At 55.0% G+C, this 17,407-nt stretch overlaps 5 protein-coding genes across 5 annotated transcripts; 1 reads left to right on the plus strand and 4 right to left on the minus strand.

Annotated features, from left to right (window-relative positions):
* Nucleotides 1–391: 391 nt before the first annotated feature.
* B0I36DRAFT_360817 (uncharacterized protein) lies at nt 392–964 on the minus strand (the record flags this gene model as incomplete). The annotated part of the gene is made up of 1 exon (XM_046158385.1): nt 392–964. The coding sequence occupies one exon, from the start codon at nt 962–964 to the stop codon at nt 392–394; it is 573 nt and encodes a 190-aa protein (XP_046015553.1).
* Nucleotides 965–2,375: 1,411 nt separating this feature from the next.
* B0I36DRAFT_360818 (uncharacterized protein) lies at nt 2,376–3,738 on the plus strand (the record flags this gene model as incomplete). The annotated part of the gene is made up of 3 exons (XM_046158386.1): nt 2,376–2,425; nt 2,494–3,341; nt 3,422–3,738. The coding sequence occupies 3 exons, from the start codon at nt 2,376–2,378 to the stop codon at nt 3,736–3,738; spliced, it is 1,215 nt and encodes a 404-aa protein (XP_046015554.1).
* Nucleotides 3,739–4,690: 952 nt separating this feature from the next.
* B0I36DRAFT_360819 (BAR domain-containing family protein) lies at nt 4,691–6,221 on the minus strand (the record flags this gene model as incomplete). The annotated part of the gene is made up of 6 exons (XM_046158387.1): nt 4,691–4,726; nt 4,821–4,952; nt 5,045–5,645; nt 5,770–5,852; nt 5,943–6,036; nt 6,190–6,221. 6 exons carry the CDS (start codon nt 6,219–6,221, stop codon nt 4,691–4,693), a joined length of 978 nt encoding a protein of 325 aa, XP_046015555.1.
* Nucleotides 6,222–6,851: 630 nt separating this feature from the next.
* B0I36DRAFT_92997 (class VII chitin synthase) lies at nt 6,852–9,669 on the minus strand. The gene is made up of 3 exons (XM_046163606.1): nt 9,495–9,669; nt 9,272–9,438; nt 6,852–9,193 (listed from the first exon to the last, which is right to left on the minus strand). The coding sequence occupies exons 1-3, from the start codon at nt 9,525–9,527 to the stop codon at nt 6,958–6,960; spliced, it is 2,436 nt and encodes an 811-aa protein (XP_046015556.1). The 5' UTR covers nt 9,528–9,669; the 3' UTR covers nt 6,852–6,957.
* Nucleotides 9,670–12,811: 3,142 nt separating this feature from the next.
* On the minus strand, nt 12,812–16,771 carry B0I36DRAFT_360821 (armadillo-type protein; the record flags this gene model as incomplete). Its single annotated transcript, XM_046158388.1, has 9 exons — nt 12,812–12,948; nt 13,015–13,153; nt 13,211–13,528; nt 13,606–13,893; nt 13,949–14,103; nt 14,160–14,451; nt 14,509–16,553; nt 16,618–16,662; nt 16,753–16,771. 9 exons carry the CDS (start codon nt 16,769–16,771, stop codon nt 12,812–12,814), a joined length of 3,438 nt encoding a protein of 1,145 aa, XP_046015557.1.
* Nucleotides 16,772–17,407: the final 636 nt, after the last annotated feature.

The following is a 17,407-nucleotide window of genomic DNA, read 5'->3' on the forward strand; positions in this document are numbered from 1 at the left end:
TGCTTATGCTGCAGCCCGGCAAGCAAAGAAACGCGGTTTACTGCCGTACCAGAGTATGTGGCATAGGCGTAGTTGGAACGGGCTCGGACAGGGCTTGGATTACAACACCCAGCGTGAAGGCGGCCGTTGCGTTGCATGGGTGGGACACGGAGCCTGCAGTCATTCTGGTCCTCAGCACGCATTTGCGCAAACATTTCCCAGCGGAATAATTTGGTACAGCAGGGGTAGCCGGTGACCTTGATTTGGATATCTCTGTAACGATTGCTGTCCACTAACGCCGCAATATAATAGTTGTTTGCGTGTGCCATGCCCACAGCTCTATGCCACGTGCCACAGTCGCGGCCCGACTCTGTCCCATCTTCCATAGTCCGACATTGATCATGACGCCGCCCTAGTCTTCGTACCTCGGCGGACTCGACGCAGGGTTCAGCAGCGTCGCCCGGAGAAAGACGAGAACCTCGTAGACCGCCTTGGGGACATCGAGATTACTGCTTCTCGTATCGTCCTTGGACCACAGCTTTTTGAGAAGGTTGTCTTGAATCACGACGACAATGAAGCGGACGTGGTGGTCCATGTCGGTCCACTCGGTCTTGTCGGGGTGGTAGAGAAGGTATTTCGGGTCGTTTGACTTGATGGCGTCACGGGCGAGCTGAGCCGTCCTGGTCTTGTCGGGCTCGACGGAGTGCGGATTATCGGCGAGGAAGTCGCGGCAGAACTCGCGCCAGGCACCGACGACATAGACGCTCTGGAGCCAGTCGCTGAACTTGGCTGCGTCCTTGAAAGGCAGCAGCTCGAGGACTAGACGCTCATGCTGTGCGACGAAGCGTGTGGTGGCACCTTGCGGCGAGGACGACGACTCGGAGAACCCGTGCCCAGGCATCAGGGGCGAGGCCTCTGGATGGCGGCTGGACGAGAACGACTTCATAGACGCACTGTCGACCTCACGAGACTCGGCACAGCCCATAGGCGAGTTGATTGGCAGCAAAGCGAGTTGATTTACAAAGCTTATCGGTTAAGGAAGCTGGAAGGCGATATTGACTCTGCGCAAGGCTGAAGGTTGCAGAAATGGCCAGGTATTTATATATCACCACAACGATCCTGTAAAAGGGTGCCTGGACGCTTGTGAGGGCGCCAACCAAGCTCGGCGGCCTATGTGACGACGACCCCATCGCTGCGGTAGTACGCACATACGTATAAGGTACGTATGTACGGCTGCAGTACAGATCTCTCGTCATGTAGGCGGGCATGCTTGCGGAACGAGGAAACCGAGTGCCTGGAGATGGCAATGGAGCCCTCGCAACCAGAAGCATTTAGGACTCGTGGGCGGGCTCACAAGAGCCAATGGCGGCTGCCGGCCAGGCCGAACTGGGGAAATGCCAGGGCAGTTGCGTGGCCATCCCCCCGACTCGGGTTGAGGATGCCTGCCAAGGCATCCTTGCTGGTCACGGCTAAACCAGCCCGTAAGCACGGGGTAAATGGTCAAGATGTTCAGCCAAAGACTCCTTAAACTGCTGCCTGAACAGCCGCTCGCATCAGGGAGGGAGGCTGTGGTCCCTGACGCGGTGCGCTAAGGGGCTGTCTGCCCCTCGAGGCAAGCCGCCGAGCATGCTTCAAAGAGATTAGCGCGCCGAGGTTGAGGACGCCAGGCCTCCCTCCATTGGCATGCTGGCTGCGATGGACGATCGTAGCTGGTGCTCATGATGCCACTCCAACTCCTGCAAATGCTCGATCCGGCAATTGGTACTTGGGCATGGGGGTTCAGACAACAGGATCAGTATTAGCAAACCATAGTGGCATCAAATGGCCGAGAGATCTTGGCCGCCTAGCCAGGCCACCTACCTACCTTAAGGTACCTAAACTTTGGAGGCAGGTCTGGGGAGGAACGATCAAGAACAGCTGAGATGGAAAGACGCTCGGACCAGGCCCGTCTCCACCACGACCCACCCATGCTGCAGTCGCGACCTTCAGTGAGAACCTCACTCACTCAGATGAGATGCCTCAGACAATCTTAATGAGAGCCATAGGGTACAGCTACTTTTCACCTCACAGGGTCGTCGCACGCAAAGCGGCGTACAGACCTGGGCAAATCGCAGCATTCGTGATAAGAGTTCGCAAAAATCGGATCTATCCCGTGGCAGGGACAGCGCCAAGTATTCACTTGACGTTTCGCAGGCTCATCCTACCCGTGAACGAATACCAGCATTGATTTTCTTATATGTGAGTGCTTGTCAAGCCAACAAACCCCTTCAATATTGTCCATGGCATCTTCCCGTCGCCCAAAATCCCCATTCGTACCTTCTGCTACCTAATTTCCCTCCACCCAGATATCAACCAGACTCCGTTGCTGATATTCACCCACAGACTACATTGGCGTCATGGACGCCGAGCACGCGGGCCCAGCGCCAACCCGGGCATTTACTTGGAGGTCAGTAATTGGCATTCGATACAGCTTTAGTCTTATGCAAACTTCACGCCTTGCTGACGATAAGCTAGAGATCCTCATCCAATGTTTGTGATTGTCTTGGTAGGCCAAGAAGAGATACCTTTTGGTGTCCACAAGGACCTCGTCTGTACAAAATCGGCATTCTTCAGTAAGCACTTCGAAGCACAAAGCAACGATCAACTCGAGCACATTGTCAAGCTCCCGGAAGTCGATCCAGAAGTCTTTGGCCTCGCCCAGAATTTCATGTACACACGGTCGGTTTTCGGGGAGAGTGAAACACCGCCTGGCTACGATACCCTGATATCTCTTTATGGACTTGGCAGCAAGCTAGAGGTCCACGGTATGTGTGAGGAGACGCTCGAGGCTATGCAGGAATGCCGCCGGATAACCCAGCACATTCCCGCAACTCCGGTGCTGGTGCAGGTCTGGGAAGACACGCCAGCGGGCTCACCACTCCGCAAGCTGCTCTTACATTGGGCAGCCGAGTACGTTCGCTCGTCAGACTCGCGGGAAGAGTTCACAAAGTCCTTGCCGCACAACGTTCTCAGCGACCTGGTGGTTGTTATGAGCAATCCGGACTTTGGGACGGCCAAGAACGCCTCTTCGACATCACATACAGGAGCTGGTTTGCCTTCACGGCGACGGCATGGTCACGACGGGGTAGACGGAAATAATGAAGGCGCGGAGTGGCCCTCAAAGACACTGAAACACCGACACTCCGATGCCGGGCATAAGCCCGCCACTAGCAGGAAGGCGTCGAGGACATCTTTGCCGACAGCATTAAAGCCCGCCAAAAAGCAACGCGTCAATATCCATATCACCCCTGGTCGACCCTTTAGCGAGGAAGAGAAGCTCGTCTTCTGCGCGGACCTGATCGGACGGATGCTCAGCGGGCCTGGTGAGTCCATCTTTTTGTCCTATCTTCAGTGATGCATGTTTGTCGAACCCAACTAACCATTTTTTACCCTTTCCTCGCAGGCTTCTGGACCCGCCTGGTTGGCCCTTTCAGGGAGCCAGTCAATCCCCAGACCGATGGCGTGCCAGACTACCTTGAAAAGATAACACGACCAATGGATCTTTCCACGATCAAGGCCAAAATGGACCGGAAAGAGTACACCACCAGCGACGAGTTCGCCGCCGACGTGCGCCAGATCGCGACCAATTGCTATGCGTACCACACAAAGGGCAATCCGACGTGGCTCGCGTGCGAAAAGTTCGAGGACCATTTTGAGAAGAATTTTGCAGGAATGGACAAGTGGCTGCTCAAGATGGGCGGCGTGGAGGAGCCAGCCTAGGCCAGTCTGAATCTTTGTCACGAGATATCAGTTCGTGATACTTGTGCGAGAGAGCATGGTCAGTGCCAAGGACAATGACAAGTACAACGGGGACAAGAGAACAGTGCCGAGCACATAGCTGAACCCCTGTCCATCGAGAAGGGTAGCAGGAGCTGCGAATATACGACTCGGCATGGCACGCGGGGAACACTATCATCATCAGATGTGCCCAACACACCCGCGATAGTACTTCACCGCCGATCACTAACCCTATCGAACTTGGGTTCATGTGTAGACAGAGGGGAGAACAAACGACCCTTCAAGCAGAATTGGGCTGGACAAGCGAAATCCATGTACAACATTAATCCGTAATCTGGTCAAAAAGTGAGAATTCGGGCAGTAGCTCAAAACACACCGCACTTGCCCTTGCACAAATCATTAGGCGCACTCCGAATATACACCCTTTGAACAATGAAAACATTCCCGAGCTTTCTGACAAAGATGGGGCAATAACAAAAAGTGGGCGTCACAGAGAGTATATAGATGGAGAGGATGGCCACACGGCAATCTAAGCGAATCAAGGGAATCAACATTCTACAAATGAGGCTCTGGCCGGATCTGACCTGGCTAGACGACAAGGGAAGAAATTGCATTCACCGACTGGGCCCGACTAGATTCTCAGGTCCAGTCAAGTTGACCAAAAACAAGTCCACGCAAACTCAACTAAGAGCGGGATACAGCTCCAAGCCGATTTCCTTAGCTCAGTGCATGAGCCATGCGACAAATGAAGTTTTCAAGGCATACCTGATCTCCAAGAAACATCATGGCACGGGTAGCATAAACCTCCCATCAAAGGGTACCCAGCTGGTGGTACCCATAGCACCCCTATTGCTGAGGCGAAAACGGCGCACTAAACCCCACTGCTCTCTCTTCCGCTCCGCTGGGCGAAGAAAGTGTTTCCCGACTAGTCAGTCTAAGAGTTGCTCTCACGGCTCTTGCGGTAGCTAGCCTAGTTTAGTGGAATTCTGAAATGTCAGCTTCAACTTGCTCTAATTCATGCCGCAAGGGATTGTCATCGCGTGCTTGAGACGCGTTCAACTAACCTCTTGCTCGACCTGCAGACCCTCGATGATGGGCTGCAGCTCGTTGAGGATCTCGTAGGCCTTCTTGTGGTACTCGGCCTGGGCGGCGACGAGCTCAGCCAGGTTGCGCAGGGGCTCGGGGGTGTCGAGAACCTAGCAAGGTGAATTGTCCTGGTCAGCAAAGGGGGGGTTTCGTCTTGAAAGAGTCGAGCCACTGGCACGGATGGGTCACATCACAAACTCACATTCTTCATGACACCAACAGCCTCCTCGGTCTGGGTGACAAACTCGTCCTCGGCCTTTTCAATCTCCTCCTGGGCCTCGGGGCTCAGCTCCTCGGTCGAGGTGGGCTGCTCGTCGCGGGGACCGCCGGGGATCTTCCAGGTGGTGCCCTTGGCGCGGGACTTGACCGAGTCGAGGGTGAGGCGGGACTTCTCGACATTCTTGCGGGCGCGGGTGGCAAAGGTGAGGTTGGTGTTGAGGGTCGTGTTCCAGCCCGCGAGGAAGTGGCTCTGGATCTGGGCGTCCTGGGCGAGGCGGGCCTCGCCGACACGCTCGCTGGCGAGCGCGTACTTTTCGAGCGCCGTCGCGAGCGGGTCCTCGCCGGCGTCCGTGTGCTGCTGGTGAAGCAGCTGCGAGCTGGCCAAGCTGGCGCGGGCGAGCGCATGGCTGAAGGTCTTGGGCTGTGGCTTGGCCGAGGGAGGGGCCGTCAGCGCGGCCTGCGCCTCGGCGGGCGAGGTCGCGGTCGAGAGCAGCTGCACCTTCTCGCTGACGGTGCGGCCGAGGTCCTGGAAGGTCTCCTTGATGTTGGGAGGGTAGTCATAGGCCTCATTCTGGTATTGGGAGCTGGAAAAGTTGGGAACAGGCGAAGATGTCAGCTTCGGTCGCATCAAGCACCACGACGACGAGGCCAGCCAGCCAAGACTGGTTCTCGGGGGCTGATGGTGTCGCAGGGAGGAACCAGACTCACGTCACAGCCAGGAGCTTGGTGTGAACCTGCTTGAGGGCATCGACGCGCTTCTCGAGGTCGATGTAGTCGGGCGGGAGCTCTGTCTGTTGAATCAATTGACCGCATTAGCACCTCGTGATCAGCAGGGGCACGACGTCATTTGCTTCAAGCACCAGGCGCATCGGAGCACTCACCTTGTCCTCAGCCTGGCCGAGCTGCTCCTTTGTGTACTGAAAGGTGCGGGAAGCGGCTGGCCCAACCGAGGTGGCGAACTGGGAGCCCAAATGGCTATGGCGACGGCGTCAGCTTGGGGGGGACATGACCGTGAGGCTAAAGCGACCATCGCGCGTTGAGCTCAAAAGGAGGGGTCCAGGCTGCGCAAGCCGAGCGCACAAGGTAGCGCAGTTTGAAGCTCTGGGGGGAAGAGGGGAATGGGCGTACGTGATCGAGTTTCCTAAGGCCTTGAAATCCATCTTGGGCGAGTCGTGGGTAGGTTGCTGTGACGAGGGGCAGTGTCGATGTTGAAGAGTAGGTTGGCAGGTTTCTGTCGAGCAGCCAAATCGACCGACTGAATGAATGCCTTGCTGGATGGATGGGTGGATGGATGCAAGCTGCCCTGCTGCCAGGAGCCAGACCCTGGAAGGGGGAGGGGCACGGCGCAGCACACCTGCACCCAGCATTCTCTGGCTGGTATCAGATGCTTGCGGGCAGGGCAGGGAGAGGCACAGCACCTGCTTCTCATTGGCCAGGCATACAACGGTCGCTCCAGGCCGGCTGCGTTTCATTCAATCAGGCTTCCAGCTCGCTTTGGCAGCACTTCAACAAGTGAATCCAGCAACCGTGAACCTGGCATTGTACGCCTGCAGATCATTGCTGAACACACCACACCGCATATTTCATGCTGTCTTGCCCCCCAGAACGGTCTATGAATACATTGCACAGCAGAGTGCAATCATTCAACTCCACGAAATTATGTTTTAATGTATTAGGTACTTAAATGCCATAACGCCATTACCGGCGGGTGCGTGTATCCTAATGGCTTCTACACCCGTGTACTTTATCCGACCAGTCCAAGCGCTCATGCCCGCCATGCAAAATCATAAGCAAAAAAAGGTTGTAATCATCACCCTCACTCTGTGAGAATGAGCGTCTCGGCTGCGGCCACGCCTCGCACATCATCAATCCCCGTACGGACGTCAACCAATCACATCAAGATCTACGGCGCTGTGGCTTGTCTGTGTATCGCTCCTCTTGTCGCCGAGAAGTGCGACTGCCAGATCCGTAACCCTCCATCTCGACCTCTTCTGTCTCAACAGCAGACGTTCGCATCCAGCTCTGACGGCCCAAAGGACTTCTTCCTCCTCGCGCATTATTGCGGTTGCTGCCACTCGGCACGCTCAGATTAGAGTGGTGGCCGCGGCCGGAGTCTCGTGAAGCAACAGGCGCAGGCGAGGGATCGCGAGACGGCCCTGGGCTTTCAATGTCGGAATAAGAGCCATCGGACGCATTTGCCCAGCCCCTGCGCTCCAGCTCGGCGTCGGAGAACTCGTAGACCTGGCCAGTTGGTGGGATTTTGTGCTTAGACGGCCCTAGATAAGCATTGTACTGGCTTGCCTGAGCTAGCTCGTACTTTTTGCGATCCTCCTCGCCCATGATGCTCTCGACTCGTCTTGGCATATAGACGGAATTGTTGCCTGTCCGCGTCGTCATGAAAGAATCAACAGAGTCGTTGAAATGCGACATGAGGCCACTGCTGTTGCCATGGAAGTTGTTGACACTGAACTGCGACTCTTCAGGGTGTGCGTAGAAGCCATTGGCCTTTCTCTCTGGGGCCGCGAAGCGACCCTCGACCTTGTCTGGGGGCAACAGCTTGCTGCGATTCCTTGTGATGCCACTCATGTTGCCGCCCTTCTTGTTCTTCGCAGCCTCGGTGGCAGCAGGGATAAACGTCTCGGGAACAACATTGAGCTCGTCGCCTTGCTTTTCTGCTTGCTCGATGGCTTGCTGAGGAGTTGTGGTCGCATCGGCAGTGGCGGCATCCGCACGAGGTCCTCCCCATGTCCGCTGGCCAGCTGTAAAGATTCCATAGACCATGTAGTACCAGTTGAAGAAGGGGTTGAGCACAAACATGACCGGGTACAGCCAGATCTTGTAACGCTTGAGCTTGGCGCCAAAGTAGAGCATCATCAGCCAGTTGAGTCCCAGGGAAATCGCAATAAACTGGATGGGAAGGTCCGTGGGCGATTTTGTTGTTGTCAGCATGGCGAGAATGATGATGAAGAAAAGCAACGCCGTGGTTCGAATCGTGTTTTGCATGAAGCGAAGGACAAGCAGGATCGGATACCGTTTCCACAAACGCCAATCCGTTAACATGCAGACCTCGTTAGTGATGAACCCGAGAAACCATCGGCGGCGTTGCTTGATCAGCGAGCGAGTGGTTTGTACAGCCTCTGTCTTGCAAAACGCCGACGTGCACATCTGGATCTGATACCGCTTCTTGGCACCAATCATGAACAAATGCGTAAGCCAGCGATCCTCGCCCAGGTGGCTCTTCGCGAAGTCAAACAAGTCCTCGCACTGCTCTGCCTTGTCCGCGAAGTAGTATTTGGCCATTCTCCTAAACGCAGAGAACCGCAGCATCGTAAGAGCACCCGGCAAACAGGTGACGGCACCGCATCCAGACTCGACCGTTCTCTCGAAGAGTTGTCCGTGTATGTACTCCATGTCCTGCAATAGAGTGATCAGGCTGTGCTTCTTTGTGGTGGAGGTGATGACACCGGTCATGGCGAGCATGTCGCGACGATTGCCGGGACTAAGCTCCATGTCATACACAAAGTTCTGTAGGCACACGCGGTCGAGAATGCAGTCGGAGTCGATGAAGAGGATGAAGAGGTTGTCGTTGCGCTTGAGGTACTCCTTGTAGACTTTGTCGATGAGTTTGAATGACATTTTTTGGCAGTGACGCTTGCCGCCGTGGGGAAATCTGGAAACGGTGATTCTGGCTTGCCGGTAGGAAACGTCGATACTCTTCGGATACGACTCCAGCGTCAAAGGTACGCCGAGCTTTTCGATTGTGTTGAGGTACAACTCGTCCTCCTGGTCGCCATCGAAAGACAGGAAAACGTGGATACACGAGGGCGGGTAATCGCAATCGACCACGGAGTTGATAGCTGTAACAAGAACATCGGGCTCCTCCTTGTAGCATGGCATCACGATGACGACCTTGGGTGCCGACACCTCGTCGAGGGCCTGCTTTGTCCGCTTCGTTCGCCCCAGGTTGTTGGTGACGAGCTGGTAGACGCAAAACAGCCACGGAACAGTCAAGAGGGCTGCGAAACTCCAGAATCCGAACCATTGCAAGAAAGAGACAAGATTGGTGGGCCAATGCTCCACGACTTTATCGGGGAGAGGCAATGTGACGACCATGATCGGCAGGAAAATGAATCTGCATGGTTGTTTAGCATGATGAGGTACGACAAAGTTAGACTGGCAAAGTGCCTCATTGATGTCGACCAGCACTTACCGAAACCCACAGAATAATGTCCCAATTACAATGGCGAGGAGGCGGATTGTCCAGTGTTCTGCTTTTTGAAAGACCTTGACGAGGCAATAGACAAAGGCTGCCAGCCATAGGAACCATTCTAGAAACGCTGCGAGCATGATGACACCAACGATTGCCGTATAGGCAATCTGATTGAAGATGAGCGATGTTGTCCTCGGGGATATGGAATTTGGGTGTGTCTTACCTCGTTGGCGGGCCATTCCGTAGAGGCCGCCATCTTGAACAGCCTCTGGGGCGTTGCAAGATGTCAACGCCACACAGCTTGGCTGTGAAAGTGAACAGCTGGAAACCGGAATCGATTGACACGGGGGTTTGTGCTGGAGTGAAATATTCTCGGGTAAACGGGCGTCGGAATGGTGGTCTTTCAGCTCCCTCGGGGATCGAGTTCTGGTGGTTGTACTACCAGGTGAAATGTGATGCGGCTGAACTCGTAACTGGCTTACACGATCTGGCAGTTACGTGCAGAGCAAGTATGGTAGAACTTTTGTTGACACAGGTTGTGCTACTGTGCGACCAGGCCCAGTACAGGTTGTGCGTGTCGATGAGATGGCTCAGGCACCCAAAGACTAAATATAGCAAAATATGCCGTCCTTGGTGGCACGGCAGTTGCGGGCAGGCGTTGTCTCAGCCTCTGGGAAAGTGACGTCGGGTGAGTTGGCAGCACGATGCTGTCGGCACCGGTGGCTTCTGGGAATCTAGGCCGGAGGAGTCGGAGGCTGGCCGAAACGAGCGCAAAGTCGATAGGACAGATGTGGCGGCTTCCTGAGCGGAACGAGAGTATTCGGCCAAAGAGGGGAGGATGGGCCTGGGCGAGGTTGCGCACAAACGAGTGAAGGTGCAAACCAGGCCAGAGAGCCGTGGACAAAGAGGCAGAATCAAGGAAAAAGCAAACAGAACTGCATGTGTGCCAAAAGAAAGAGGCCCAAGGCAAGACTTGGGAGTGCTTACCAGCCAAGGCCGGCGGCACCCAGGAGGCGGACGGTTACAATACATGTTATATGGCAGCTGCTGCGAGGTGCATGAGCCTGAAGCCCCAGGGAGCCCAGGATGCGACTCACAGGCCGGGCCCAGCTTTGAGGCTCCACGATGATGACCCAGGCCAGGGCATTCATCGACACAAGGGTCTGTTCCCATAATTACGCCAGAGGCAGCTCCAGAGCAGACAATCGAAGCCCACGGGCGACACTAGCCCTCAGGAAGCAAGTTAGCGTAGGCGGCGCCCCCATCGCCAGGGGCACCCGAGTGGGCAGCGGCCGTTGAGGCTGGAGGAGACCTTGGAGACCTCGCAAGGCCCACTGGTCAAGAGAGGTGCTGGCGGTGCAGCAGCAGTCCAACGCGAGGCTTGGCGCAGCGGTGGAAGACGCACAGCTGCAGGGAAGCAGTGGCCTGCCCCTGGTCGCACCTGCCTGCCAAGAGCCGCTTGCCGCCCCTGCCCGTTTTGTGTTGCATCACCCAGGCCCCGGCGGCCCATGCGCTCCAGGCGCTGAGCACAAACTCACACACGTACGATCTCTTGGAACTGCCCAGACTGGGAAGGCAATGCCCAGACTCTTACTGCTGCCGCTATAGCCCGGCTTGTTTACCTGCACAGGCTGGTCTCGACTCCTTTCTGCATTCTGGACGTGGACCTTATGGATCCTCGCCGCGCTGGCATAGGCCCGCAGACCAAACCCCATGGGATCAAAGAAAAGACTTTCGATGCAACCGACCAGCTACATAGTCCTCGCAAAGGACAGCGCATACGGCAGTGTCATGCACAGAATCAGCAGCCGGGCAGCTCATTCGTGGACACGCCCGCGTCACCACCCACCACCCCTTTGCCTCCGGGGGACCTTCTATTACTGGAGGGCCGGATGTCTCCGCCGTAGAATCACCCAATGGGGCAGAATCATGCTCCGTAATTCCAATCGCCGCCCATTTTCAATCTGCGTGGGGGACCGCTGTCTTCGGAACCCGGCGACCTCATCAAATGGATGAAATAGGTGCAAGGACAATCGATATGTGATTACCGAGTAGTGGCAGAAGCGCTTCGTCCACGGCCGCTCGTGTAAGCGGTCCCTGAGAAGCTGGTTCCTGAGAGGAACGTGCCAGCTTCGCGTGTGCTTGTTGCACGGTACTCGGCCCGCAAGCGCTAAGCTTAATGTTGATCCCGGACTAGCACGCAACGATCTCCGGACCAAAGTTTCAGCTGGCACTGATCTCGTCACCAACCCAGCCGCCCGTGCACGCACTCGCCACACACGCCGCACGCACGCACTCATGCATTGTTTCTCGTCCGAGGTGTGCTGGTACGGCACAATGACCTCAAAAATCCCATCGATGCGTTGTCGGTTACCCCGAGACTGAGGCAGACTTTTCGTCCATCCGAAAAGGCCCATGTTCGGCTCATTTTCCGAACCACTGACACCTCAACAAGCCACAAACCACGTCGAGCATTGTCGTGCTCGGCTCTCTCGCCATGGGCCATGACAAGCCACGACAATCCTGTGCTAACGATCTCTCGTGGTCTCAGGCGGCACTTCCCTGGCTCTTTTCCGCCAGGTACGGCACCAAATTAGCTCAGGTCAGACGTCCACTTCGCCAAGAATCCGGGGGGGGGGGGGGACGATTAAGGACAAGTCACAGACCCCAGGCTCTTGATGCGCATTTCCCGGAACTTCCGATGGCCAATGGATTGCGCGACAGTGTCAAAGTTCCCCGACACACAAGCGGTTCTCACAAATCTCGAATTCCAGGACGGCTTAGTGACCATGCAGTAAAGCAAACTGGCTCCTGACCTCTAGTTCAAAAACCCTTGGACATCCCTGGCATATACGCGGCCAACAGAAAGCACAGAGTATGCAGTTCAACAACATTGCATCTGTGACAACTGCCCATCCTTAACAAACTCAGCGCTGCCCCTTTCGGAATAGCTGGGGACGGCCTGCTCATTGACAACTGACTTGACATTGAGCAATCCCACCACGTCCTTCGTCCCATTCCGATTGCCGCCTCAACTGTTTTCAATATCAACAGCCACGAGTTGTGTTCGTTGCCGCAAATTTCGGATATCCGCCATCTCCAGATATCCGTGCCTGTCGGGTCGATCTGCTCTCCATGACGTGGCCAGACTGATGGAATTTTCCAGGGACGCCGTGAAATTGAGCCCGTACTGCTCTATACCATGAGCATGTCTGTAGCACCAAGACTTGGAAGAGCGACTGACAGGCACATATTGCCACGCAAGTGACAAATGCTGTCTATGATGCCCCCTTATATCATGGTTGGCTTGCGCCATGTTGACCACGAAGATCCGTGAAACCATAGCGTTTGCCATTAGGACTGTCCGACGATTCGGTGGGTCTGTCTCAAGGAATCCTAGAATTGGTGACATGACCGTCAGTTGGGTTTTCTGGTCAGTGCAAAGTAGAAATGCAAGTTTCGTAGATTTGAGGTGCATAGCCTAGGCAGCCTTGCTGCCCAGGCCCTTCGTGGCCAAGACTGCTGGAGAGGGAAAGTCGATTACGAATCTGCATCAGATGAGGTGTGTCCGTACCAGTCAACATCGCTCAGCTGAAGTCGGCGAGCTCGTTGTGCCCCACGATCCTTGCTGGGTTTCTCAGTCCTATTTGAGTGGAAGGAAGGTAGTCTCTCGTAGTCTGTATGACCCAAAGGTCTGATTAGCTGTAAAGTTAATCGTGAGTACCAGGTACAGGAATGCGTACTGTCTTGCTCTTCATTCTCGCGCATGTCGTAATTCAGCACAAGATTCTTGATGCGCTGCTGTTCCTCCTTCTCGGCCTGCTGCTGAGTTCTCATAGCCACCGCAAAATTGGAGTCGGACGGAAGCGCCACCGTCCTCGTCTGTGGTATTTGTTAGTCTGCGCAGATGGCTTGTACCAATCTCGGAAGGGGAGGTACCTGTTGCCTGTTGCCCTTCTTTGTCAAGAGCGAGAAAGCCATAGTGCTTGGTGCATGGTCGATTTCGCCGTCTTCAGCTTCGGGCGCTGTGTCCGCCGTGGCAGACGTGTCCCGCTTGGAGCGGACGGGAAGCGGCACGTCAAAAAGGGTCTTCCGGTCAAATTTCCTCGACTCTAAGCTTTCCGCCATCATCTTGGCATACTCGCGCTCGAAGTCGGCTTCATCCTCGGGATCGACCTGCTCGGCATTACGGGTCACGACGATCTTCTCGTCCTCAGATTCATACTCGCCAGGAGAGTCAAGTGCCTGATCAGCATCCTAGGGCAGACAATCAAATCAGCCATCGATATCGAGCTTGCCAATTCCATGACCCGCCACGAATCACAATTACATACCTCGAGATCGTCTTCGACAAAGTCAGACTCTTCGTCGCCACCAGCTTCGGGGAGATCTATGTCGCCATCGCCGTCGTCATCAGACGAGGACACGCTAGAGCCGTCGTCCTGATCGCCAGATTTGTCGATACCAGCATTCTTCTGATCCTGTGCTATTGCTAGCTGGAACGCTTTGAAAGCTTCTTCTGCATTGACAGCTAGCTTCCATTGCGGCCTGGTGAGAGAAAATGTATCTTGGACAATGAACTCAATGTCCATCGGCAGAGGATTCTTGGTGAATATATAGTACTAGTAATAACATCAGTGACGAGGGTACATGCCTGTCTGGCTCGGGTCGTGTTACCTGAAAGAATGAAAGGAAGTAGTCCAGCTTTTTGCCGGCAGCGCCTCGATTGAAAAACATGCCGCAGGTCTCAAGAACGGTTGCAACAAGTCGAATACGGAAATAATCGTCGGGCAGATCAAACGGGTTGATGCGCCCAGGCACAGGCGCGCCGCCTACAAACAAATCAGTCATGGTTCCCAAGCAAATATGTCGCCAGGGATCCTCCTACCGTGTCCGAAAGTCAAAATCTTGTACATCGTGTCGAAGATGGCAGGGTGTTCGAGCATCCGATAATTGTATAATTCGCCCAAATACTTCACTTCGGCAATCCGGCGTTGGTTGTATTTGAAGTCATTCTGCTCAAGTCCAAGATTGACCGACTCAACCACCGCGTCCATGACTGCAACCGCAAAATCGGGGTGATACCGATAGATAGCGCTGAGGAGAATAGCGAGGATATGGACACTGCCGTACTTAACCTTGCCAGGTCTAGAGAAGACCTTGCGCAGTACCACGACGACCTATGCACTGTTAATCTGAAAGCCCAAGGCATGAGGTCGATGCAAGGCTGAACTGACCTCTGGATCGCTCCAGGGCAATCTGCGAATCTGCTTTAGAATCTTGGTGTAGTTGCGCTTGGTCAAATCAACGTAGATCAACTTCCTGATAAATAGTTCCATGGGCGATCGCTCCTTTTGTGGTATGGCAGCTCTTTCCGGTGGATCAACGTAGTATATTGCGTTTTCGATGAGCATCCTCTCTTGCTGGCCGATATGCTGCACAGACTTCTTCCGCTGAAGAGTCTCTAGAAAAGTAGCCATACGTGGTGAAGTGTCCGCGTTGCGAAGCAAGTACCTGCCGCAATTCTCGAGTAGGTTGCAGATGATCTCGATGTTCATTCGAGAAAAGTCGTCGAGGCTGACTTTAAGGCAATGAAAAACAACATGCTCTGGGACGATTCCGAACTTTGACAGCTCTGCTAGATATCGGATGTTGCTGAGGCGTACTTGGCCCAGAAAGTCTTTTTCCTTGCGTCGCTGAAGACTGCGGAATTCGGCATCTAGATATTCAACCACGCCTTTGGGTACATCAGGCATGTATTGGCCAAGTGTAGCTACCAGTCGTGACCACAGCGGCAAGAGGTCGGTGCGACCCTTTGGAACTTCAGTGAGAGCTTTGATGAGTCGATTCCGTGATGCTTTTGAGTTGAGGAAGCAGAAGTCTGTGGCTGTGTCATCGACAGCCTCCTTATTCGTCAGCTCCGGTAGGCGTGCAAGAATCGCATCAACCTGAGCTCCAATTGTTTTGTTGGCAATGGCAGTAGACTGGTCCTCCGCAGGATCCCCCGGTTTGGGGAACTCGCTAGTCTCGGACGCTTCGACCTTTTTGCCAACTTGCTCATCGGTATCCGCTTTCTTCTTTTTGCTGTCCTCAAGAAGCATCCCAGGCACCTTGCCTTTGAGATCGACGAGGTTTTCGTAAAAACGCCTCTCTTCCTCGTCCTCCCAGATGCCCGCACCGTCGCTGTGACCGCGAAGGTACTCACCAGTCTTGACAAGGCCGATGGATCCGTTCATATTGCTCAGGCCGTCTCCAGACTCCTTCAAATCCGGCATATCCGCACCAATGGCTTCCGCCAACACTTGCGCATTGCTAACGAGGCGTTCCTGTGCTTTGAGTTGCTTTTCAAAGTTGGCCTGACGGTCCTCGAACACTTCCCCAGATTTCACGTAAGCCTCCGAGTTGCGGCCCTTTTGTGCAACAATACTCTTCTGATCCTTGAGCAGATGATTCTTGACGTCCTCGAAATATCTCTTCAAGATGTTCCGGAAGCGCTCCTGCATCTCAGGGCCGCAGAGGGGCGGATCATCAGAGGATATGACGCCATTGGCCGCTGGATCCTCCGCCTGATCATCTGACACGGCCTTCGTCGCGCCGTCTTCCTCCACTGTTTTGCGACTCTCTGCTGATGACGATCTGACTCCAAGGATATCCCAGGAGAAGGACTTTACGAATATCACGAGGAGTGGAAGGTTGACGTGTTCCCTGTCATGCCCAAGCAGATCTTTCAGGACTTCCAGCGGAAACGGCTCTGCGCCTCCGCCTTTGCTTGTACCGGAAGCTTTCAGCTTGAGCTCGGCTCCTTTGCCCACTGCTCCACGCGTGGCATCATCCGGTTTGGCATCTTCGAGGGTCCTAACAACACCAACGAGCCACAATTCGGTGATGATGCGGAGCAGCGCACGTTGCCGAACGAGCCTTTCTTTCTCCTCCTTTTCACGCACTTCAGGCGCAAGGCTTTTCAGCAGGCTCTTGTCGGGGGTCGCCATTCCCTTTCCTAGCAGCCACGCCAGGTACTCGGTGAACTCTGCCGGGCCGAATCTCTGGTGGAGAGCGCTGACGATTTCTACGGCAGCATCGATCTCGCCAGAGGTCTTGAGCTTGCAGAGACCTTCGTAACATGCTGAGATGATTTCAGACAGGTATTTCGTGAGGCTCAAGGTTCGAATCTCTTGAAGGAAGGTGTTCTGCGTAGAGGGAGTAACAGCTGTTCGAAGGCGCTTGATGAATGCCGTATTCTTCTTGAGAGACGAGTCGAGAGCCGAGGCGACTGGGAAGACATCTGTGCTCATGCGATGTTGTTAGTGACGGCGCGTGATCTGAGGAGCCTATGCAGATATGCATACCGACTTCTCCATCCCAGGCGCGTCGGTTGAGAGACAAAAGGTCCCCTAGTGCAGTCTCCAGTCAGCTGAGTACACGAGGAAGCACCAGAACAGCTATTTAGCCTGCCGCACAAGCTTTGGTCCGGAGGCGCATACGTTTTCGTGAGCGGTCCATGGTGGACGGCTCGGCAGTAGACAGCTTGAGGAGACCGTGGCGAGCGGATGGCTACATTCGGGGACTGGTCGAGATATGTGCCGCTGCTAAGGTATGAGAGGGCCGCGATGGTACAAAAGATTCGGCGTTTCGGCCTCGGTCGGCATCGGACTGCAGCGTGGCTTGACTGCCGTGATAACAGGCGGTCCTGCAAGTCGCCTATAACTTGGCAGGGCGTGTGGTGCGGTGCGTGGGCGTTGTCGGGAGCAGCACGAGACCGCGGGTTTCTGGTCGAGAGAGGGGCAAGCGCCAGGAATAGTGGCGGCAGGCTATGGCAGATCGAAGCTGCTAGGTTGCGGCATGGGCGCGTCTTGCAGAAAGGGCGCTGCTGATGGGCCAGAGACGTCGAGATTGAGGGTCAGGCATGGGCTGAGTGAGTGTCGCAAGAGAGGAGAGCACCGCCAGTGACCCGTTGAAGATTGGGGCTCAAGTTGATGATGCACGCAACGGGAAAGCCCAACCCGCAGACGCCTCTAGCCCGTTTGGCCGCTCCTCCTGCAGTTTGTGCATGTGGGGCCCGCTGGTCTGGCTCTAAGCTGTCCGGGTTTCGCTATCACAGCATGTGCCTCTCGACCTTGGGAGCATACAGCTCGTCAG

Source organism: Microdochium trichocladiopsis (assembly GCF_020744255.1).
Source record: "Microdochium trichocladiopsis strain MPI-CAGE-CH-0230 chromosome Unknown B0I36scaffold_3, whole genome shotgun sequence".
NCBI classification, from domain to species: domain Eukaryota; kingdom Fungi; phylum Ascomycota; class Sordariomycetes; order Xylariales; family Microdochiaceae; genus Microdochium; species Microdochium trichocladiopsis.

Bases quoted from the DNA above. Each gene is read 5' to 3' on its own strand.
- B0I36DRAFT_92997 (XM_046163606.1), bottom strand. From the start codon at position 9,527: ATGGCGGCCTCTACGGAATGGCCCGCCAACGAG. The intron at 9,439-9,494 runs GTAAGACACACC...ATCTTCAATCAG, and splicing joins CGGAATGGCCCGCCAACGAG to ATTGCCTATACGGCAATCGT. The intron at 9,194-9,271 runs GTAAGTGCTGGT...ACAACCATGCAG, and splicing joins ACATTATTCTGTGGGTTTCG to ATTCATTTTCCTGCCGATCA.